This window comes from Grus americana, chromosome 20, assembly GCF_028858705.1.
Source record: "Grus americana isolate bGruAme1 chromosome 20, bGruAme1.mat, whole genome shotgun sequence".
Lineage (NCBI taxonomy): Eukaryota > Metazoa > Chordata > Aves > Gruiformes > Gruidae > Grus > Grus americana.
In genome coordinates, this window is record NC_072871.1 from 150946 (window position 1) to 173758 (window position 22813).

At 49.3% G+C, this 22813-nt stretch overlaps 1 protein-coding gene across 2 annotated transcripts; it reads right to left on the reverse strand.

The window, feature by feature from the left end:
- Positions 1-2274: 2274 nt before the first annotated feature.
- On the reverse strand, positions 2275-22485 carry UAP1L1 (UDP-N-acetylglucosamine pyrophosphorylase 1 like 1). 2 transcript variants are annotated; one of them, XM_054848822.1, is made up of 9 exons: positions 22158-22483; positions 13258-13462; positions 11427-11602; positions 10087-10259; positions 9113-9306; positions 8160-8300; positions 6416-6601; positions 5581-5647; positions 2275-4608 (listed from the first exon to the last, which is right to left on the reverse strand). In XM_054848822.1, exons 1-9 carry the CDS (start codon positions 22432-22434, stop codon positions 4522-4524), a joined length of 1506 nt encoding a protein of 501 aa, XP_054704797.1. In that variant the 5' UTR covers positions 22435-22483; the 3' UTR covers positions 2275-4521. The 2 variants fall into 2 exon arrangements, with proteins under 2 accessions (XP_054704797.1, XP_054704798.1); XM_054848823.1 differs by lacking the exon at positions 9113-9306 and having other exon boundaries at positions 10187-10259; positions 22158-22485.
- Positions 22486-22813: the final 328 nt, after the last annotated feature.

Sequence of the window (22813 nt, forward strand, 5' to 3'; positions counted from 1 at the left end):
TGCCGCTCTAGCCGAGAGTACTTCCGGGACTCTATGGCACCCCTAGCAACAACCGCGCCGCGCCCTAGCAACGGCAGCCACAGGGCGCGCCCGCCCCGTCGCGGGAAGGCAGGGCCTCTGGCGCCCTCAGCGCGGACGGCGGGAGCATGGAGCCTCGTCCTCGTCCTCCTCAGGGCGGGCGGGGCGGCGGCAGCCGCGGCCCTCACCGCCTCACGCAGCGCTGGTGCCGCAGGGGCCCCGCGCCGCCCACCCGCGACACCCGCCGCGGGGACACGGAGCTATCGGCGTGGGCTTGTTCCGAGCCAGAGCGAAGGCGCCAGTCATCCTGGCACGGGCAGAGGGCTGGTGGTGTCCTGGGGCTGAGCATCTCTCGCTGTCTCCCCTGGCTGCCCCTCGTTCTACCGGCTCTCACCATGGAGCCAAGCCCTGCCGGGCGAGGACTTCAGCTACCTGGGTGGGAAATGAGATGGCAGGAGAGGCTGGGAGCTCTCACTATTCTTCTCTGTTGTGAGATTACAATACAGAGACCAGTCAGAGAAATACTGGCATGAACGAAACATGAATGAAAATGGGCATGTGGGAGGTCATCAGGAAAAACAACGCAATGACAATTAACAGAAGGGTCTGCACACGCCTATCAGTCGAGCTCAGGAAGGCGCAGCTCCCATCCTGCTTGGAGAACCATGCTCTGGAAAAGCCCTAGCCACCACAGCCACCACTGCTGCTCCTGCAAGCGCACAGCAAAGGAAAACCCCAACAACTGCTGACTCCCGGAGGATGGAGAAGAGCTCTCTAATGTCATTATCACCTGCCAGTGAGAACTCCAGAGACACATTTGACAGCCAGCATCCCTCATCCTCTGCATCAGATGCCCATAGTCCTGGGCAGACAGCGTAGGAACACAGGCCTGAGAGTAGACAACTAAAATCAGTGAGACGATGTGTGTGAGTAGGTGAAAAACAACTTAAAACAGTTTGTATAAAAAACCTCGTCCATAAGATCTGGCACTGAATTTTGGTACTCAGCAGGATCCACTTGTCCCACTCAATTCCTTCCCTCACCGGCTTCTCCACAGACCCCCGCCCCTTCATCACTCCCTGTGCCTATAGTTCACTGCCTCTTCGCTGGGGAGGAAGAGGGAGGTTATCAGTGGGCATAGGGGAATAGGGAAGGGTGCTGTTTCATCATGTACACATTCAGAGCCACAACATGACTCCAGTTTTGTCACAACCATTTCTGTATCATGGTCATAGTCCAACAGGAAAGTGTTGAAGCAGCTGCTTTAAGACTACTACTTTAAGTGCTGGTTCTGAATTCATCTTCAGCTGTGCCTAACCATTCAGTTAACATGCATCATTTGAGCCTTTAAATTTGGAATCCACCTCACACTAGATTTCCAGATAAAACTGGAAATTGGGTGTTTTTCTGAGCATTTCATGATTAAAAAAACCCAAAACTAAGGAAGCAAACAGTTCTGGTAGATATGAACACTCCACGTAAACAAGCGGAGCAACAATTTAACAGAAGCCTGAAGCATGCTTTCATTTTTAGTATTTATTTTCCTATCACAAGAAACTGCTGATTCACGTAGCTTAAAAACACATTAAAACCCCCAGCAACCTTTCACATGGGTGCCAAGGGAGAAACATGGGGTGAAATAGGTAAGGAAGGAAGAATATCTACCTCTGACCTTTGCTGGGTTCAGCACTAAACTCCCAAAAGAGAAGACCATCTGTCATTTGTGAAAAATTACTAACTTCCCTGCTGATTGTTCTATAAATGGAACGCTGTTTAAAAAGCGCCTGTCAATGGGAAGCCAAGCAAAAGCAGCACCACAGTGAGTGCTCGTTACCTACACAACAGCTGCGAAAGCCTGACTCAGATCCAGATCACTCAAATCTACTTTAAATAAAAGAAAAACACATACCACCCACAATTAAACTCCCTCCCCTCAGTAAAATGAGTTGAAAAGCTTGGGGAGAAAGAAAAAAAAAAAACAAAAACACACAAAAAACAGGATTGCAGGCAAGAACAGAGTCATCTGTTTTCTGATGAAAAAATACATCCTACAATGTCAACCCCCCTTCAGGATTACCCTCTGCTGAGTTCCACATCCCCTGTACATCGTGTGGGCACTGCAGCCTCCAACCATGCCATTGGTGACACCATCTCAGTGTCCTGCAGCTGTGGTGACAACACCCATGACATGTAGGGACAAAGACAACAAGTGTATTTTCCTCATGAACAAGAAACACAGACAGACACATAGAAATCACAGTAACATCTTTATTATAAAAATGTTTACGTGTCAAAAAGTTTACAGAGTACTAAGGGACCTCTCTTTGTTTCATTTGTACTTTTTTCATTTCATGGTACATACTAGAATTACTCTGTTACGTACAGGACAGATTTTTTTTTTTAAAGTTCTCTCAAAATTCTTGCTATGTTCCAGTTTAAAATGTGAGGAGTCATACAAAAAAACTCAACAGACAAGGCATTTAGCATTCTAATTCAGCTTCTCCTTGAAAACAACCTCTAAAAACCATGTCAGCAGCTCACTGTACACATGATTAAAGCACACTGGAACTAAAGTTTCAAAAGAGAAAGCACTTTAGAAAGAGCAAAAGAAATATGCTTTCTTCATAGCACAGTGCAATTTAAAACAAGTATGTGCCTGAATCGACAAGCAATACTCACAAAGATACAACACAATTTGTTCTCAGATATAAAACTTGACTGACAGGAATGGAATGACCCATAAAACATCATGGAAAAAACCCCTACAAACCAAAACCACCAAAACCAGAATCGAATGTCCAGGACAAATGCTTAATTTATACTAAAAATGGGAATTACTGGCTGCACATGCAAACTGAGGTAATCAGAACTTTCATTAGCTGGTTTGCATGTGCAAAAGGCTCATTACTTACGTGCATGCAGATACACTTTACACCTGAAAACTCTACCATCAACATTTAGATGCTCTCTTTGGAAAACGAGCCTACTTACAAACTGTATTTACTCTCAAAGCCATTTTTATACTTCCCCAATGTTCTGAATACAACCTCTCATCAGGAATTACAGAAAGCCACGTAAGTTATTTAAAAGATATATGCTTAATAAAATAGCATCGACAATTCTTCAGTAGAAGCAGATGCATGAAATAACATTCCAGATGAGGCGTCTTCTTCACCACCTGATTTAGGGGAAAGCATAGAGTGCTCCTCCAGCAAAAGCCACCCAGCAGCGCACCCGAAGCATCCTCACCCAGGGTGAAACAACTTCGGTGTGTTCAGTGCACGTTCCCCCTGGCACGAGCTTACCAGGGCAGCATCCCAAGACCGAAGAGGAACAATCATTTGTGTATCACAGCCACCCTGGGATCCCTTGGCCAGGGCTGAGTTCAAATGCTACATATGTTCTGGGAATTAGCATCCTTAATTAGCTGATACCTATCTTTAGGTTATGGTTAGTAATATATGTAAAAGGAAGGCATCTAAAGAATTATTTTGTAAGTAAAAGAGTGCTGGAAAACTACCTGGCCAGAAATTGTAGAAGCAGAGGCTGGTGTTTTACTGTGTACATTGTTTATGCTGGGATTAAGTATTTTTTTGGTTAAGCTTTAAACTCTATCATTAGGATTTGTTTGCTTAGTACTTTCGGGTACTTTAAAAGAGTCCCCTTTGAGGGATATGGAATACATTAAACAGAAAAATGAAAAGAAAATAAATGTTTGTTATAGACAATAAGAGCAGAGGGTTGTTATGAAAAAGTTTCTCATCATCTTTTTCTTTTTTTTTTTTAATGAAAAAAACCCAGGTTACTACAGCTGTAAAGAGCAATCAGTCTAAACTGCGTATTTACTTATGTTTTCTTGGAATGCCACCAGCAAGCCTAGATATGCAAACGAGTCTGTTCTGCTTTGGAGTCCAAACCTCAAGCAATGCTTACATGCAGCAGCATCCCTACCTACAGCAGACTCCTCTGTATGATCTGGTTAGAGGATGCAATTGCTCTTGAATTGGATCTTCTAACCAGCACAGGATTAAGGAAAAGACAGATCAAACTGATTCTTCAGCTGTGCACACAATTTAAGAGCAAAACAAAAGCAAACCCCAACCCCACCAGCACAAACAAGATACCTAACAAGGCACTGAAGAGATTTAATCTTGAATGCAAAACTGATTTATTAGGCCCTGACTGGCTCTTTTACATATTTGTATGCATAGCAAATAAGAAATATAAAATCTGTTTGGTATCCAGAAGGTATTAATCTTCATTCACATCCAAGTCTACAAAACAGACTGAGGTAAAAGGCATTGCCTTCAAAGTTACCAAACAGAACTGGTGAGCACACATGTGTGTGTAAACACAACTGCAGCAAGGATTTGGCATCGATTCAATACTGGAAAGCAATATTTTTTATAACACATTTCATAGCTGACATTTTAGTAATGTCAGTTCTTATAAAGGATGTGACAGATAGGTATCTGATTTGAAGGGGAAAGGCCTCCCTCCTCTTCAAGAATTTCCTAGCAGTTTTGCTTTGTTTTCATCGAGTACAAAGGGAGAAGGGAAGTCTTTGTTCTTCATGTACACCTCCAGACCCTGAGAACATGTGAAAACAGCACTGTTAGGTTATGAATGCATCAGACTGGTTACCTGCATTATTTTTAAGTCTATGTAATGTCCTCAAAGAACGACTGACTACCCAAAGTTAAAAGGTCATGGGAAGGACAGGCAACAGCAACAGACTCCCCAGTGACAGAGATGGAAAGCATTTCAGCCCCAAGCCTGGGGTTCACAAAGGAGAGGCACCGATGAACTGCAAAACAACGGATCTCAGAAACAAGCTTCCGGCAGAGGGGCAGGCATGGGAAGGTGTGTCCTTAACTCACATTAGAATAATCCTAGCAGAAAAAAGTCAACTTCAATTGCCTCCTTTTCATTTTGTTCTTACAATGCATCAGTTGTGATGAGTTTGCTACCTACACACAGAAAGCTAGCGAAGATATAAAGTTTCATGAACGCCCTTCCCCACAGTGCCCACATATCCTCCTGCAATCCACTATTCCTCACCCTGCCTGTCCAGCTCAGGGCAGCTCCTCACTACTAAATGGAAGCAGTTGTCTCAGGACCAATTATTTTCAAGGGACAAACTTGAGAAATCTGTGGTTTCTCTAAAGCCAATGCACAAATCACACTTCTCATTCAGTATTCACTCACTGTGGGAGATGGGCACAAATAAGCACACAACTGAATACAGTGACCCCCATGGATTTTGCAATTTGAATATTCTGCACTTTTCATTTAGAAGACCTCAAAGTACTTGTGAGTCTTAATGTAACTGTGCAGATCCATTGCAAATCTCATTTTACAAATGGCTAAAACTGAGAGTGAACAAACCACTGAAGAGTAAACCATAGTGGAACTACAAACATAATGCAGAGCCCAAGTCCTAGTTCCCTTGATCTTACCATTTCTCAGCAAGTTAGGGTAAAGAAATCCGCCATGTTTGGACGGAAATCAGATGCATACCTGCACAGACTTAAAAATACCTTCATAGGTAGTTATTCTCACCTCTCCAAAGTAAGACACTAATGGAGAAATCTCACACACAGCTGGTGCATCTTCAGTTCCTGAGAGACTAGAGAAGAGAACACAGGATTAACTTCTTGCTATGCTTAAAACACAGTGCATCTTCTTCAAAAGATCATCAGGAACAGGATATCCAGAAGGATAAAATATGTGTTACAGTCACATGCACCAGACATTATTCAAACAAAGTGTGAAAATAAAAGGGAATTATCGGGTCCCAAATATTCCTCATCAAAACAAGAACATCGCTTTTATAGAGGTGCTTTTCAAGTAAAATGAATAGCTTGTGGGTTTACTAAACTGTGAGTTGATGAAATAATAGCCCCACAGAGTAAAAGCAGCTTCTCATTCACTATGGTGCAGGAAGTGTCTGAACTGGTAAATGCTGTAACAGCTGATCCTTAAGCCCACCTGAGAATCTTGCTGGGCTTTAAGCACTGGGGCCATATTCAGAAAAGCTGGTGAGGAGTACAAACTACAATTGCTTGGGCTGGCTAAATCTAGAATGACTGAAAAGGCTGCCCCTGCCTAACGAGTTCCTATAGGAGGAGTCATCTCACAACCCCATGGGCAGGGATCTCTGCCAGAGCACTGTGCACTACTGTCCAGAGCACCCACAATTACTAATGGAGCAGGAGCTGTAACAGACATTGCTCTGCATGGTCAGAAAAGACCAGCTGAATGAAAATCGTGCCGGGTCACCCTGTGATCAAACTAATGCCCCGTTTTGCAGAGCACAGTACATGCCACTAGCTAGCTGGCACAGTTGGGCAGCCACAGGCAGAGAAGATGCAGAGAAGGTCACAGAGGTTCGTACCTGAGTTTCTCCGGTATCCTGCAACCATTTTCATCCAGAAATCTGGCCCCAGCCTTGAGAGCCCAGCGGTAATGCTGGGCCAGGAGGGCTTGCCGAGCAGTGGTAGGAGTGTCTTTGTCAGCTGTGTCCGCATTTTTTAGTGGCGAGAACTCTTCTTCTCTCACAACTTCAAATGCCACAAAATTCCTACCAGCAAAGGGGAGAAAACAATGATAATGAAAACCAAAGCTAGCCATCAGCCCTGTTGATGCAACAACAACTTGGATGGGGAAAGGCTCATATATATTTTAGGGACCAGCAATGTATGCAGCCTGAGGCAGTCAAGCTAAGGAAAGCCCACCTCCCATCTGAAGACCAAAGGAGTACCAGGGCTGCATGACAGAAAAACAAAACAAGAAGCCTGGTCTCTTTGGGAACATAACAGCAGCCTCGTGACCCTCCAGAGCTGTGCACAGGTGAGAGGAAAAGCAACACTTCTGCAGAGATCCCACAGAAACCTCCCCAGGCACTAGGAGGCTCATGGACAAAACGTCTCAGCTAAGAGCACAGCGGGATGGGGAGAGCAGCAATGCCTGAAGCTCGGATACGGCGCCGAGCTGCGCGGCTCACTTCAGAGTGCCGCACCCCTGCTCCACTTGGGAGGCTATAGGCAAGGATCAGTTGAGGACACCAGTTCCCAGGGATGAATAAGCAATATCGGAGGATTTACAGTTTAATGTTAAGTACAGCTGTTTACCAGAAATGAAAATGCAAATTAAGAAATCCCACAGTAGCGTCTGTGCATTTCTACATTTCACATGTGAAGAGCAGCTGCCAAGCTGGTTTTGCAGTATTGTTAAAAAAGCACAAGGAATCACTGCTTGCAAATGAGTCCTTTCACAGCTCAGAACTCAGCACTGTTTCCATCACACTGGTTTTGCCTTTGGTATGATACTTTATTGAACGCATGTCAGGAAATGAAGACTGGTTCAAACCTCGAGCTCTCTATGTTAAAGTAAACCCTCTAAAAACAAAAATACTATCCCCAAAGATAATTCAGTTTGCCTGAGGTCTCTTTTTCCCATTTATTTAAGCCTAAAACAGAATTTTTACTGCTGAATTCGAGGCCTCGGAAATAGGTTTTATAAGAACACTTATGCTAAATTCTTAAATTAATAATTTAAGTCCCACATTCCCTAAACACAAAGTACCCCTGACTGCGCTAACACTATGGCACAGTGCTCTCAGGTACGTCTTAGAGCTCGGCAAGTCAATACTGACAGCTCCCACAGCAACAGTAACTTGCCCCCCCGGTGCTTAAGCAACCTGTTTTCTGAGCACCCCAAAAACGTGACCAGCGCTGCGGTTGCCATGGAAGCCACAACTCTGAAAGACCCAATTTTTGTGAGTTTGAATACTCCCAACGTGGGCTCATGTTAAACATTGGCTTTGCGCTCGATTTCCTTTTTTATTTTTCCTTTCTTTCACAGGGCTGGCAGAGGCCAGACCAGCCAACATATCCTCAGCAGAACGAACAGTTCTGGGAGCACAGTCAGAGCAAGCCCAGCTTCTGCCAAGTGCCCTGTGAACGCACCTCAGAGCCTGCAGCATTACTGTTGTGTTGGAGCTTGGTGTAGATCCAACAGCCTTTCTAACAAGCCGCCCACAAACCATGTGCTCCCTGGCAAGGTCTGTTACAACCTACAGTCATTCAAACAAACATCGAGAAGGGGAGGAAGAAAATAAAATCATGTCTTCCACTAACTTAGAGAACTGGAACACATCAAACACAAACTTCTCCAGCTTTATCCCGTTCGGTTTTAGCGGTTTTACCAGATTTCCCTCCTCGTCAATGTAGGGCACCTTCTTTATGGCTACGTGATGCCTCAGCTGCGGCTCATATTTCCTGCAAAAGAAGGAGAAACAAGTTAATTTACTTCATGCCCACTTAGAAAAAAGAAGTACATAGATGGCCTATTACTGCTCTAGGTCATCTCAGCTGTTGTGGGTGTTGCTCACTCCACATTGACCAAAGTCACGTTCAGGAAATACCTCACTGAGCAGAGCAGCCCAGCCAGCAGCACTCCCTGCACTGGTGGGACATCGCAGAGTAAAGCAAGAGAAGAGGGAGGACCTAGCATCCAGCTGAAATTGCAGGCAGAGATAAAAAGGTAACCCAAATTGTTATCTGACTGGGATGACAATGGAGCAGAGCCAATCCTTCACATGAGAGTGGACTGAGCTCTTCAGGAAGGTCATACGGCTGCTCACTGAATGCTCAGCATCACATCCCCATCTCCCAACACCAAGGTGCAGAATCCTCCCCCAGCTTCACCCTCTCCCCCAACCTCTGCTGTCCCAAAGGATGGCATGGGTGACATTCCCATTGAAAATCCTCAGCGTGGGGCTGCATCACTGACCACACCGCAGCCCACGTGGCTGCTCACCCTTGCAGGCCCAGGAAGGTCATCCACTGGTATATCTCAGTTGATTTATCTACAGCAAAGCATGCAACATCTTCATTGGGTAAGGCATGAAGAGCACGCTGGGACTGTCAGAAAGTGGGCACAGCTGTTTTGAACTGTTTGGAGGAGAGAGCAAGTGAAGAGCAGAGCAGGAGGTAACCATAACTGAAATTACAGAGTGAGAAACAGGAACACCCACTCTTGGAGGCATTTCTGGGCTGTACAGCTGCCTAGCAGGTCTGCTGGAACTTACTGGGCCACCGCCTCCAGGAACTCAACTGTGAAGAAATGGTTGCAGATATTGCCAGTGCTGTACATCAGTCCCCCATCGGGGCTTTGCTGCTGCGCAGTCTCCAGGCTGATCTCACTGTACTCCACCACCTGGTAGACCCCATCCACACAGCACACCACCCCTACAGGCTCTGTGGGGTAGGCCTTCTCCACCACCTGCAGCCACAGGACAGAGGGCTGTGACAAGGAGGAAGAAAATCCCAGCACTGTTCCATCTCCCACGCACAAACGATCCCACAGGACTGTTGCACAACTGATCCTCCAGCACCTCAGGAGCACTGGCAGGGCAGTGCTGGGTGCACAGAGTAGCCTGGAGGCACATTTTGCCCAACAAACGGGCATAAAACCCAGCACTTGACCACTTAATTGCACAGTTGCTCTAAAGACAAACCAGTTAAATGAAATCAGCATATTGTGGGGCACTTTTCTTATCAAGGACTGGGACCTGGCATTAAATGAAAAATATTTGCAGCTATTAGCCTTCAGCTCCCTGTCTGCCTGCTCCTCGGGCACCTGCTGCTTTAGGGTGACAAAACCAGATCGGCTTTCCCCGTCTTCCACAGTGGGGCATAAGGAATGCCTCAATTAGACTTAAAGGTGTATTTGTAAAACACATCCCAGTCCAATACAGCTTCTAGATAGCCCAAGTGCCTTTGCAGAAAGGGGAGCAATTCCAGTTTGTAGTTTCCTGTGCAGTTACAGTCCCTGCTCTAATTGCAGTTTCTTGTCCAGAGTACTCTGGGAAAAGGGGAGGAGGTCACCCACAGGCAGAGATTCTGAATGCAATGCAGGCAGCGAGCAGCTCCTCTAAATCTGCTTGGAGTGAGCCACTGTTGGATAAAGGTCTGAACACTCCAGTTCATCTAAGCTCACCCTAGCCAACAGCTTCCCAGCGTAATCAGACCCTAAAATGGCCCGGCATTAGCACCGCCTCACCTTTGCACCACAATCTGCCCCTCTGGAAACACAGAAGCCTATGAAAACTGGATCTGCCATTTTCACAAGGATATTGTCCACACAATATACATGGACATACTGGATTCCACGCTGCTTCATGTCATCCAAGATCTTATTATCCACCAAAGCACAGTATAAGCCACCATTGCCATCTATAATGCAAGAGAAAAGAGAAAGCTCTGGTTAATTAGCGACTTTGCGGGTTTTTTTGCAGCTAACAGAGCAAAAGCTGAAAGTCCTGAACAACCTTTAACAGCAGAGCAGGGAATGCTTTCTGACCAAGAGTCAGTGCTAACCAGATTTTACTTCCAGCTCTGCCACACAGTTCAGACAAGCCTGTTCCCCCCACACACCCCAGCTCCCTCGCCTGCAGAGTGCGACCATGGAGACCAGCCTCACAGAGAAGTGTTATGAGACTTTACGAAGCCTTGCAAGATCCTCAGAGGGAAAACACAAAAGGGCAAAACATAATGCAGAGGGTGGGAAAAGCCTGTTACATTTCTTCTCTTCCAGTGCAGAGCAAAAGCACATTTAAAACTCAGCCTGGAGAAAAGGACTAAAATAGATGTTATTTTCTGTTTATCTTCTGAAACTTCCCAATGTCTTTTTAAAGGCTTGAACCGCAGCTGCAGAAAAGACACCTGCACGTTTGTTCATCACAGATCACCCTTTCGTGGTTCCTCCTTTGACACCGCTGCCAGCTCAGGAAAACCACTCTGCAGCCACAAAACCACATCACTGCAACATGGCCCCGACCAGGCTGCCTTCACTGAGTCTCTTACCATGTCCTGTTTACTAGGTGAGGCATTGCAATCATTTTGGAAAGAGTTCATCTTCTTGCTTTTTTACCCATTTCCAGCTATCAGCCTTGAACGGGAGCCTTCAGCCAGGTGAGCTTCCTCCCTGGCCTGACAGCATCGCTCTGCTCAGAGACCGTTAGCTCCACACAGGCACAGTGTGTGGTGAGGGGCACACGTGGGTCCCGACAGCTTCACCCCTGGGAGGCCGCAGCCCAGGGACCTCACACACAGCCCTGCCGATGCACATTGCTCCTAACCTGCAGCTGCCCTGCTCCTAATCCTGCCAATACTCCCAGGCTTTAATAAAACCATGTGCTGTGGGCAAGACTCCAGCAAGAACTAAGCAGAGATTGCTACACTCTTGATTACCACCCTGAATCGTTTAACCCTCCCATAATAATTAGAAGCTTAACATTGACCTCCAAAGACTGCTCTGTGTGCCAAGGCTGGCTGATGGCTCATAGCAATTATCAACACCTATTCCATTACTGTACCATGTAAGGGTGAACAGCGGGGTACCTGGAGCCATAGCAATTTTCCCCTTCTCCTCCAAGATGGCCTTCCCATCAAAGGTGACAGCGGGCAGCATCCTCTGTTCAAACATGACCACGTTGGATCTATCCAGGTTGAAGTAGTCGTGTTCTACAAAGAACTCCTCTGTTGGCCCCAGCGTGAACTCACTTGTCATGATGTACCTGGGTAGGAATGGGTGCTGAGCAACGAGCAACAAAAGCACAAGCAAAAGACAAAACTACAAACGGAACATAAAAGGGAGGAAACCCGAGAGTGTAAAATGACAGACACTACAGTATCCTGCAATATGCAACTGAGCAGGAGAGCTCTCCTCCAGAACTCATCCCACAGGAAGGCTGCGCAGGGTCTTGTGCATGATCCTACCCACAGGCTTAGCTCCAGCCAGGACAGAAGAGCCTTTTCCTAAATGTGAACGACATCTGGATGAGCTGGAAAACAAGGCAAAGGACAGTACAAACACCTCATTCACCCTCGATTCAAACTGATGTTAAAGTGTCTGAAGAAGCGCTGACCAGCATAAGGTGCTGAGAATGAGCTATGAATTCCCAGCAGCTCAGTTGGCCAGCGCGTCTTTTTGTGCCAAGACGAACAGCAGCCTTTTCAAGTGTCGGCTGCATGATTTATTTTTCTCTTAAGTTTCTCTGTTTCCTCCTCTCCTTCCAGCTCCACATTGCTGCTGTCTCTCCCTCCACTATCTTCCTTCTTCAACAGTGGCTAAGTGTCATCTTTGTCATCTACCTGTCAAGCACTTCAAATACTATTGGCAGAGGTACACAGGGTCCTCTGCCAGCATGCCAGAGGTATCAACCCCTTGCACAGGAGAGCCTGGACCTCACACCCTCCGATTTACATCTCTGCAGCACAGCATCGCCTGGCCTCTGGTGTACTGCAGCAGCCAACTCTTCTCAGCCTAGAGAGAGGAACTGTAAACATTATCAGCAGATGTTGCACCACGTAAATAACCCATCCCGGATTCCGGCAGCACCAGGGAAGGTGCATTTACAATTCAGGTCATGTATGCATGGCTTCAGAAAGAAATACAATACAGACAGGCTACCCCGAGGTCTTCAGACCTCAGACACGTGCTCTTTCACTCTTCCCAAACCCTGGCTCAGACCAGACTGATTTCATAAAGGTATGTCTTTATAGTCTAACAAAGAAAATTTAGCCAAGAACACTCCCAGAAGCGTGCCGCAGTGCCTCCTCTCTCTCACCCACCACATCCATAGGGAATTCATATTTTGCACCTTGCACAGAGCTAGCCTCTTTTGAAGCCTGGAGGCTTTTGAAAGCTGGGAGCAGCCAGAAGACATAACAGCTAGCTGTAAACAACGACAGCAGGAGGTGGCCTGAAAATGGACCATGACAAGCATTTACTACTGCGAGGGGAAGGAAGACTTTTTTGCTGCAGCAGAAACTGTGGGCAAGGGGAGGCAGAGGGTGAGCTCTAGGCAACCTCTCCCTCCAGGCAGGAACCTGAGAAAGCACAGGACAAATGGATGAAATCTCTTGCAAAGCATCTGAAACAGGCACTGAAAAGTGCTGTTCATAGTGCTGTCAGGGGCTGTACTTGAAAAAACCAGCACAGTGCAGCAGTTAGGGTAGTGGTTGATGATGCAAGGGCAGTGCCAGTCCCTCAGGTCTGCAGACACGGACCTGCCACTTCCCATCCCTGCGCACCCTCCTCCAGCTCCTGGCATCACAAATCCTGCCATGTCTCTCTATGGCAGACAGCAAAGTGCGTCTAGAAGACAAGACAGGCAAGACTGCAACGCAAAGACCCCTGCACAGAAGGTCTGTGCTCCAGGTCACCTACCAGGGGATGGTACACTTGCAGTGGTGTCTCTGGCCGGCGAGCTGCTCCACTTTGCGGATTCTTTCTGCTTGAATCTGATACAAGGTCTTGCCGCTGGGCAACCCCACGTTGTACATGCCCTTGGGATAGCTCACTCCCAGACGAGTTCCCTGTCCTCCAGCCAGGAGCAACACCGCCACCTTGTTCTGTGAGATCTGATGCAAGCCTGATCAGGAGAAAGAATCCCAAGAGAACATAAGAACCACAAAAGCAATCAACACCCCGTGCTCTTCTCCTGAACCTTTCTGCAGAGCTCAGGCAACAGCCAGAAGCTGCTGCTTCAATGCCCACTGCTGGTAGTTCAGAGAGAAATTTGATGCTGCACACAATATGAAAATTCATTTCACCTCTTTGATGCAGCAGTTTCCTCACCTAAAGCAGCGGATGATGTAACAACAGGAAACAGCCATGAGTCACAGCTTAGGAGGTTCAAACTGGACATTAGGATAAAATCTCTTTACTAGGAAGGTGGTGCAGCACTGGAAAAGATCTCCAGAGAGCTGGGGGATGTCCTTCCCTTGGGGTTTTCAAGGCTTATTTTGATAAAGCTGTAACTGACCTGACCTAGGGTGGGTATGGTCCTGTTCCAAATAAGGGCTGGACTAGAGACCTCCAGAGGTCCCTTGTCACCATTTCTACATCCCAAAGAAGCAAAGTCTTGTCATCTTCAGTAAAGCATGAGCATTTCTGGAATCTGCCTTATCAACTTATCTGTACTTGTGCTCCAGCTTCTGCTCAGCTGCAGTCAGGACTAACAACACAGCCAAGCATGCAGAAGCCACAATTCCCACAATCTAATTAAAACCAGTATGATTTCTCCTGACAAACCAGGAAAGTCCAGCACTTGGGGAAGAACCAGACCACATAATAAACAACCAGCTTGTCCACAGTCTTTGTTCCCTGCCTTCTCTCAAGCCAGCATCACAGTGATGACTGACAATTGGGAGAAAGATATTTCCTTAGGGAAATATCACTGCATCCTCCAGGGATGCAGTGAGCTGCCCAGGTCAAAAGCCACAGCTCTGCTGCTGTACAGTAGCTATCAGAGCCTTTGGCAACCTAAAGCAAGAAGTCTACCGCACATTGCCATGCCTGCCACTGCTCCCTGTGGTCCAGGACAGCCCATGCTTTACCCAAACCTCCGAGAAGACAAACACCCAACTTTTAAACACATCCGGGACTAAAATACTCCTGCCTTGAACTGAAAGACACAGGGACCAAAGACATTGAATCAGAAGAAAAACAGGATTGTTTTTATGCTCATCTTCAAATAATTGGCAGTTTAAATGAGCAACAGAGGGAGAAATACTAATTGCTGCTCTAACAACCTGGCTTGGTTTTAATTCTGTTAAAAAAATCTAGCTTTCAGCAATTAAATCAGTTAAGTTATCCATGACATTGCAGTAGTACTATTGACCTCCCCATGCTTAGAAGTTTCAGTCCCACCACGGCAGTAACACCTTGTTTCTGCCTAAATATACCCTTTCCAAAAAGGCTGGCAATGCCTGCTCAGGCACACGAAGGAAGCCGGGTATGGAGCCCTGACATCGCTTTGCTGCGGAGCGAACCTTTGAGCTCACAGGACCACAAAAGTGTTGGTTGGAAGCCACCTCTGGAGATCTGCAGTCCACCCTTCCACTCCAAGTGGAGAGGGAAACCTGTGCTGAAGGTGGAACTCTTGGGATTTCAAAGTTTCAGGAGGTCCTTGGATAGAGGGAGAAGCTTGAATGGGTTTAAACTTAAAATTTAAAAGGAATAGACAATAGCACTGGGTGACCTGTATGGCAATGCAAATTAAAGAAGCGTAATTTTATGCAACAAGCCACAAGCAATTAATGGCCTCCTTTGCGTCTTTACTGAACTTCTCATTGCAAGACTTAAAGCAGAGAGCAGGGGATCTAAGGTACCAGATACGGCACTATTACTTGCTCCGGTCCTTGGCACATGGCTTGCTGCCATGTGCTTGGCAGGCTGTTCGCCAGTGCACGGCACCGTTGTGGGACACAGACACGAGCAAAGGGCCGCAGGAGCATGGCTCCAGGCCTCCCAGTGCCCCAGCCTGGATGGTGGCTGTCGCCCCGCCAGGATCCAGTGCAGAGGCAGCAAACTCGGGCAGCAGAGAAGCCTGCGGGCAAGACCTGCACTTTGCACACAAACCTGGCTACTGCAGTCACACAGCTCTGGGGAACACAAACCTGGGTAAAACCTGTCCTACCAGCCCCCTCTCCCTTCCCTTCTCTCTGCTCCCCACACAGAGGCAGATATTCAGCACACTGACAGACAGCTCGGCACCAGACTAGCCAGGGGTGCTCCGCTCCCAGCTGACCATTCAGTCCCCATCCCTGCCAGGACTCTGCTTGCACTGGTGCCTGGGAGCAACAGCCACGGGATGGAGCGGGGAGGAATCAGACCAATGGAGGGGTGTCATGGTTTAACCCCAGCGAGTAACTGGACACCACGCAGCCACTCACCCACTCCTCCCCACCCAAGGGCATGAGGAGGAGAACAGAAAAAAAAAAACCTTGTGGGGTGATATAAAGACAGTTTAACAAAGGAAGAAAATAATAATAATAATAACACCACCACCACCACCACAAGTGATGCACAAATGCAGTTGCTCACCACACGCAAAAGGAAAATAAAACAATCCCATGTCTGCTTCGAGCAGCAAATCTGCCTCCCGGCTAGCTTCCCCAGTTACATATGGAGCATGACGTTTTATGGTAGGTAACATCCCTGTCCTGGTTTCAGCAGGGATACAATTAATTTTCTTCCTAGCAGCTGGTACAGTGCTGTGGTTTGGATTTAGGATGAGAATAACACACTGATGGTTTAGTTGTTGCCAAGCAGTCAAGGACTTTTCAGCTTCTCATCCTGCCCTGCCAATGAGAAGGCTGGGGGTGCCCAAGGACCTGGGAGGGGGACGCGGCCAGGACGGCTGACCCAAACTGGCCACAGGGATATTCTGTACCATATGACATCATGTTCCATATATAACTGGGGGGCTGGTCAGGAGGCGGGCAGCTCGGGGACTTGCTGAGCATCGGCTTTAGGTGGTGAGAAATTGTGCTGTGCACCACTTGTTTTGTATATTATTATTATCACCATCATCTTCCTTTTCTGTCCTATTAAATTGTCTATCTCAGCCCATGAGTCTTACTTTTTTTTTTTTCCTTGCATTTTCGATTCTCTCCCCCATCCCACTGGGGATGTGAGTTGTGTGGTTGTGACAATCCTTTGGCAAGCCTGGGTCAGCTCTCCTGGCTGTGCTCTCCCCGCTTCTTGTGTGCCTGGAAGAGTGTAAGAAGCTGAATCCTTGACTTAGTGTAAACACTACAACTACCTAGCAACACTAAAAACATCAGTGTGTTATCAATATTATTCTGATACTAAATCTAAAACCCAGCACTGTATCAGCTACTAGAAAGAAAATTAACTCTATCTCAGCCAAAACCAGGACAAGGAGTCAGCAGCGATGACAAAATTACCAATGGGGAAAGGAAGTGAAAGTGATTGCAGTTAGAAACCAGAGCCAAACTCTTCAGTTCGGGTCACTCTGTTGTGGCAGCCACTCCACGTCCTGGGGCAGGGCAGGGAGAGAGGACAGGCACAGTTGTAGCTGAAGAAGTGAGCGGTGCTACCACGAGCGAGGATGTGGTTGCACAGATCCTGTCCATTTCCTTCCCCTGCTTTATCCCAGGAAAAGGAAAAACAACTGTCATGGTCCAGCTGAGCTCAACCAGTGCCGTGAGCTGATTCACCGCTCTGCAAGAACATGCCCCTCCTTGACCAATCTAGCCCTGAGCAACCTTCACCCTGGCCTCTCCACAGTAATGATAAACCTCTCATAAAGCAAGATAAACAGCAGTGTCTGAGCAAAGAAAAGCCCTTGGCCATGAACTCTGGCAAGAGTGTACTTGCTGTCATTCCCATGGCCAAGGATGACACTGGATGAGTCACTCTCCAGTGATTCCCAACCGCATTTAAAACCCACAGCAGATGGATATGGGGCCTGGAGACCTGGTGGGAATGGCTCTGAATGTCACCATGCCACAGCCACCCAGTGCTAAACGAGTACCACCAGACAGCAGCATGAGACCACCATGTGCAGCTGTGCAGTGCCAGCAAGCCCAGTGAGCACATCCTACTGGGCAGAGGAGCTAAGGCGGTGATACACAGACAGACAGATAGATGTGTGTGTGCGTGTGTGTCACCATCCAGTTGGCTCCAGCTCCTTGCTCCTCAGGATGCAAGCAAATACCTGCCTCATTCACAGCTGCATCAATTGTGCCACACCAGTATCCCACAGCGCCAGTTAGGAGGGTCACAAGGACAGCAGCATGAAAAGAAACACACAACCTTCCCCTGGCATGAAGACGACCCAAGAAAGCAAACCTGAAGATCTCTACTCAGACTGAAGTTGAAGGCTAAGGCAGGTGGTTAGTAAAATCAAAGTACCCAGCCACATCCCACTCAGGACCACTCCAGGAAGGGATGCTGCATGGATAACACCAACCAAGCTGAGTGAGACACTGAGATGTGGTGTAGCTGCAGCACGTTCATCGCCTACCTCCATCAACATGGCACTCCCCTGTGCTCCAAAGCCAAGCACTCATTAGCGCCCACCCTCACCTAAGCCTTGCCTTACTGCAGGGCTGGGGCAGGCAGCGCTTCTCTGCTTGACCTCGTGTACGTGAGCGGGGCAGCACTGGAGCAGCACCATCCATGGGCTCCTTCCACCAAACCTGACCCAAAACGTCCCAGTGGAAAAAGAAAAATTATGGGAGGGAAGAATTTATGGAAAAAAAAAAAATCTAAAAAAGTTCCCACGTGGGACATTTCCAAACTGTTCTGTTTCAAACAGGCAATAAAAACATTTTAAAAAAAACCCTAAATAATCTAGAACTGACACTGCTTGAGGTGAAGTATTTCACATTGATTTAAAACAAAGCTGTCTGAGGTGTCAACTCAGCATTTGTTGGTCTTAGTTGCTGCAGCATGGTGGGTGCTGCTTTGGGGTGCAACTGAGATTCAACCACCAGTGGACCAAGTCACACATTCTCCCCACTCCATCCCTGCCATGGCACTGTCGGGCTCGCACCAACACATATACTCTGGTCCTGACGTGACGGACCACATCCCACTGATCTCAGATTAGGGGTTTAAGCAATAGACTGTGACCAAGGGGCATCACTCACACGAAGCTCTGGAGCAAACGCTGTATTGGAAAAGCCTGTGAGGTCCCATTAGTCACGCAGCATCCAGCACAAGCAGCTGCGGTCCTCAGCCATGACTCAAGGGTGCCAGGGCTGGCATCACCCCAGAAACGGGGATGTCTCAGGGGAGGTGGCAGTTCTCGGTTTTCCGTACAGTGACAAGAGGATGGGATCTGCCCAAGGATGAGCTGGCACCTCACATCCACCTCCCAGAGGGGCCTCTCACTGTGGGGACTGAAACCTTGACCTAAGCAGGATGAACCTGAGTCCAAAGCAAATCCACTGATAACATCAACGGTGTAATTCTCTTTTCCTCTTCCCAAAATCCAGCAGATTGACAGGGCCGTATTCCTGGGAGAGGGCTGACCATGGCGCACGTGAACAACCCAGCAAGGGGACTCTCCTTCCTATCACTTATGGCATTCCCTGTATTTACAGTACAACCCTACAACTACCAGAGAGCTTTTCCAAATTTCTGATCTTAGGTTGCCATGAAAACAAATATCCCAGAAATCTGAGTAAGTAGGTGCACTCTGACTTCCCAACTGTAAAACTACTAATATTCAGGGCTAAAGTTTGTAACAACTGACTCATCCTGCTGCACATTCTTGCAGTAAATGCAGTAAATATTTATCCCTCTTAAAAAATGTCGACCGTATTTTCTGCAGCATGCGAAATACAAACAGCTCAACCAAACAAAAAAGGGAAGATGTGTTGGCTGTTAGATACCCACCAATGCTGCAGTGTCTTATTCTGCACAGAAAGTAAAAAACAAAAATAATTTTGCAGGATGAACAGATTGATCTTGTAAGAACAGACTGAATTCTCCTGCTGAACACGCACATCAGCCTGATTACAACAGCAGTCAGTAAGAGAAGAATAAAGCAAAAAACACCAAACCCTTAATTCTGCAGAGCAGTCAGATAACCACAATGGCTCATCAAAGTCTCTGATGAAACAGGAGCTATGCTGCGGCCCATACCCCAGAGTTAGATTTCATTAATAAAACATTTACAGAATGTAAAAGCATCTGGGCTGATTTACACCATCGTCCCAAAGGCTGCCTAGAAAATGTGATTGCTTAGTGTTTGTGTTTAAGATCTGAAAGCAAATCTGACCAAGCTAAGTTTTTTCATCTCACTGACAATACCAATGAGATATATATTTTTTTAACTATTAAAAAATATCTTGGGTGTTCCCAAGACTAAGTATTGAGTTGCCTGGTTGTTTTTAACCATCATTTTTTATCACAGAAAAGGGAGAAGGGGAAAGGAGGAGACATCATTTCAGCTGTTCAGTCTTTGCAGAGGACACGCTACTGGTTGGAGCTGCTGGGAACTCAGACACCTGCGGACAAGCTCAGCTCAGGGGTGACCCCCACCCCACAGCCAAGGACTGCATCAGCCGTGCAGCCTCAGGGACGTCAAGCAGCAGGTCGGGACAGCTCGCTCTGCTCTCGTCCAACTCAACATCACGAGCAGCTCACTGCAAATGAGCATTTTGGAGCCTGCATCCCCTCACAGACCCGCAGTCCCCACAAAGCCCGTGCCAGTAACAGCCGTTCCTCTGGCAAATACCATGCCAGGGCACGGGGACACTCCCAGGAACGAGGCCACGTCCGCAGGGATACGTGGCACACCAGCACTGCCTGGCTTCAGCAGCACAAAGTCTCGCTCCTGATTGCACTCCTCCAGGAATTAAAACCGAGGGCTGATTCCCATCTCCAGCATTAAACTGAATCATAAAAACAAACCAAAGGGAAACCGAAGAGCCGCATCCCCCTCTCCTGGTAGAAATTAAGAAATGCTGCCTGCAGGACTGACATGGCTCATCTGCACTTCAGGGCCAGGTGCCGGTGGTCCCAACCGCGCCGGACCTTCTGGACTCCTGCAAGCATTGCTCGCAGCGAGCGAGGCCAGCCCCGTGCAGATCGCCTTCCCTTCCCTGCTGCAGGCAGCAGCACAAGGCAGACACACCAGCTCCTCACCAGCCTGGCAGGACTGATCAAGAAGGACCCAGTTTGGTAAAATTATTAGTTCGACTGCACAGACCTAGACCCATCTGCCTCTAGCGTTCACAGGTGCCCCTCCTCCTCACCACAACACCCTCAAACAAGAGGCAGTGACCACCATCAGAATGAGTTCCCTACCAAACCCCACCGGTTACGTCTGGGCAGCTGCTGTGGTGCCAGCTGGGTGCTAACACCCTCCTCTGCTCGGCTGGAGACGTGGAAACCCCGGTCGGACCAAGCGCACGTGGCCACTGGGTCACCAGTTTCCTCCCACTCTCTCCATCACCACTCGGCCCTGTCAGCAGGGCCTGATGTGGCAGAACAGCTCCTCTGCCCTGTGACCCTGAGTCTTCTATTTTTGCTTTTGTTTGGAAATTTTTACTCCCCTGCCCACATATCCCCACCTCTCTGCTGGCAGGTTTGGGTCGAGGCTGTGCAGATGCCACAATTTAGGCAAGTGTCTCTCCAACCACAGATGTTTTTTTCTGGCTTCCTTTTTTTATTATGATTGTTTTTAACAGTGCTGTTATATTTTATAAAGGAGGGGAGACACATCTGAACGTTTGTAAATAAATGAAATAGATCATACACTTTGAAAAAAGCACAGGATGTCTGCGTAAGACATACATGCTGTGGGGGGAGCACAGCACCCCACATCCAGCCACCGCCTCCCCCATCACTCCCATCTTTCACATGCCCACAGGGTGGCCAGGGAAAGCTGTCAGTATCTACCAGGCTACAAAAAATATGGATGTCGGGCTTCCCTGGGCTTCTTCCACACTACTCATTCACTCTGCTCTCAGATCTCTCCAGCACTGCACATGGCACAGCCTAGACGGGGCTCCGTGCCAGCCCCCACACCAGCACAACACCTGGTCTGGGAGACCCGGTGCAGGTCCCTGTTTCAGCAGAAATGCAAACCCCCTGCTCCCACCCTCCCCAGGGGCTTCACCTCCACCTGCAAGGCACCATGTTATCCCACGTCCTGTCGACCATGCACTCTCCAGCCTCAGCTAAGAGTGAAAATTCAATGTCTCAGCCCCAAAGTGCCCCCACTGCCCCCTCCATGCACTGGGCATCAGTTGACTGTGTCCGGGGCCTGGCGTTACTGCCGTAACCCCAAATTTCTGCCCGCCCTGCCTGCCTCACCCTCTCCCTGGGCTCCCGCTCGCTCCCCTGACACCAACCCCCGCCACTGCGGGACACAGCTCTGCCCCGGGGACCCCGCCTGGAACTGCCCCGGGCTCCGCACCGGCTCTGCGGGCCCCGCAGGGGTAGATGTGCCCCCCGAACACCGCGGCAGGGCCAGACCCGGGCCGGGTCCGGCCAGCCCAGCCCAGCCCGCTACCGCTGGCGCCGGGCCGCGCTCGCTGGGGTTTGGGGCAGCCCCGGCTGTTTCTTAGGACAAGCCCCGGTATTTTCGGCACCAAGCCACAGGAGGGCCCCGCTGGGGAACCTGCCGGAAGCGGCCGGCGGCGCTGCGACAGACGCCCCTGTGCCCCCCACCCCCGAGGGCCCTCAGCCCTGCGGAGCCCCCGGGTGGAAGGGCGAGGGCCGGAGGGGCGCACCCAGGGCCAGAGCCCCAGACTCCCGCCCCGGGACAGGACGGGCGGGCGGCCCCGCGCCCCGCTCACCTTCCGCCTCCCAGCGCTCCAGCGCGGCGGGGTCGCTGCGGCGGACGCTGCCCAGCAGCCGGGCGGGGAGCGGCTCCATCCGGCCGTCCAGGCGCTCCGGCGGGCCCCGCTGGCGGGCTCCGGCCGCCGCCGCCAGCCGGCAGTGCTCGTCCAGGCCCGGCGGCAGCGCCGCCAGCAGCGCCCCGCGCTGCGCCGGGCCCAGCTCGGCCCAGAAGCGCAGCAGGTGGCTCTGCCCGCACCGCGCCAACCGCGCCCGCAGCTCCTCAGGCGGCCCCATAGCGCTGCGCCCTGCCAGCCTCTGCCCGCTGGCGGCACTGGGGGAACGGGCGGGACGGGGGCGGGCCCGGGGCGGGGCTATGGGGCGGTGACGTGACAGCCCTCCCGCCCGGAGCAGCTTCCCCGTCGCTCCTGGGAGCGGAGGCGGTCGGCGGCCGCAGCGAGTCCCGGGTTGTACCGTGCTCCCTGCTCGGCCCTGCGCTCTCGCCCGGTTCCCGGGAGCCGCCCGACAACGTGTGCTTCCCGAGTTCGGCTCCTTGCTCGGGTCCGCAGGACCCTGCCGTCCTCTGCCGCCGCGGAGTCCCTGCCCGGTGCTTGCTCGTTGCCCCGCCCGGCAAGGCAGGCTGCCTTCGGCGAAATTCAGAGCCCGGAGCCTTGTC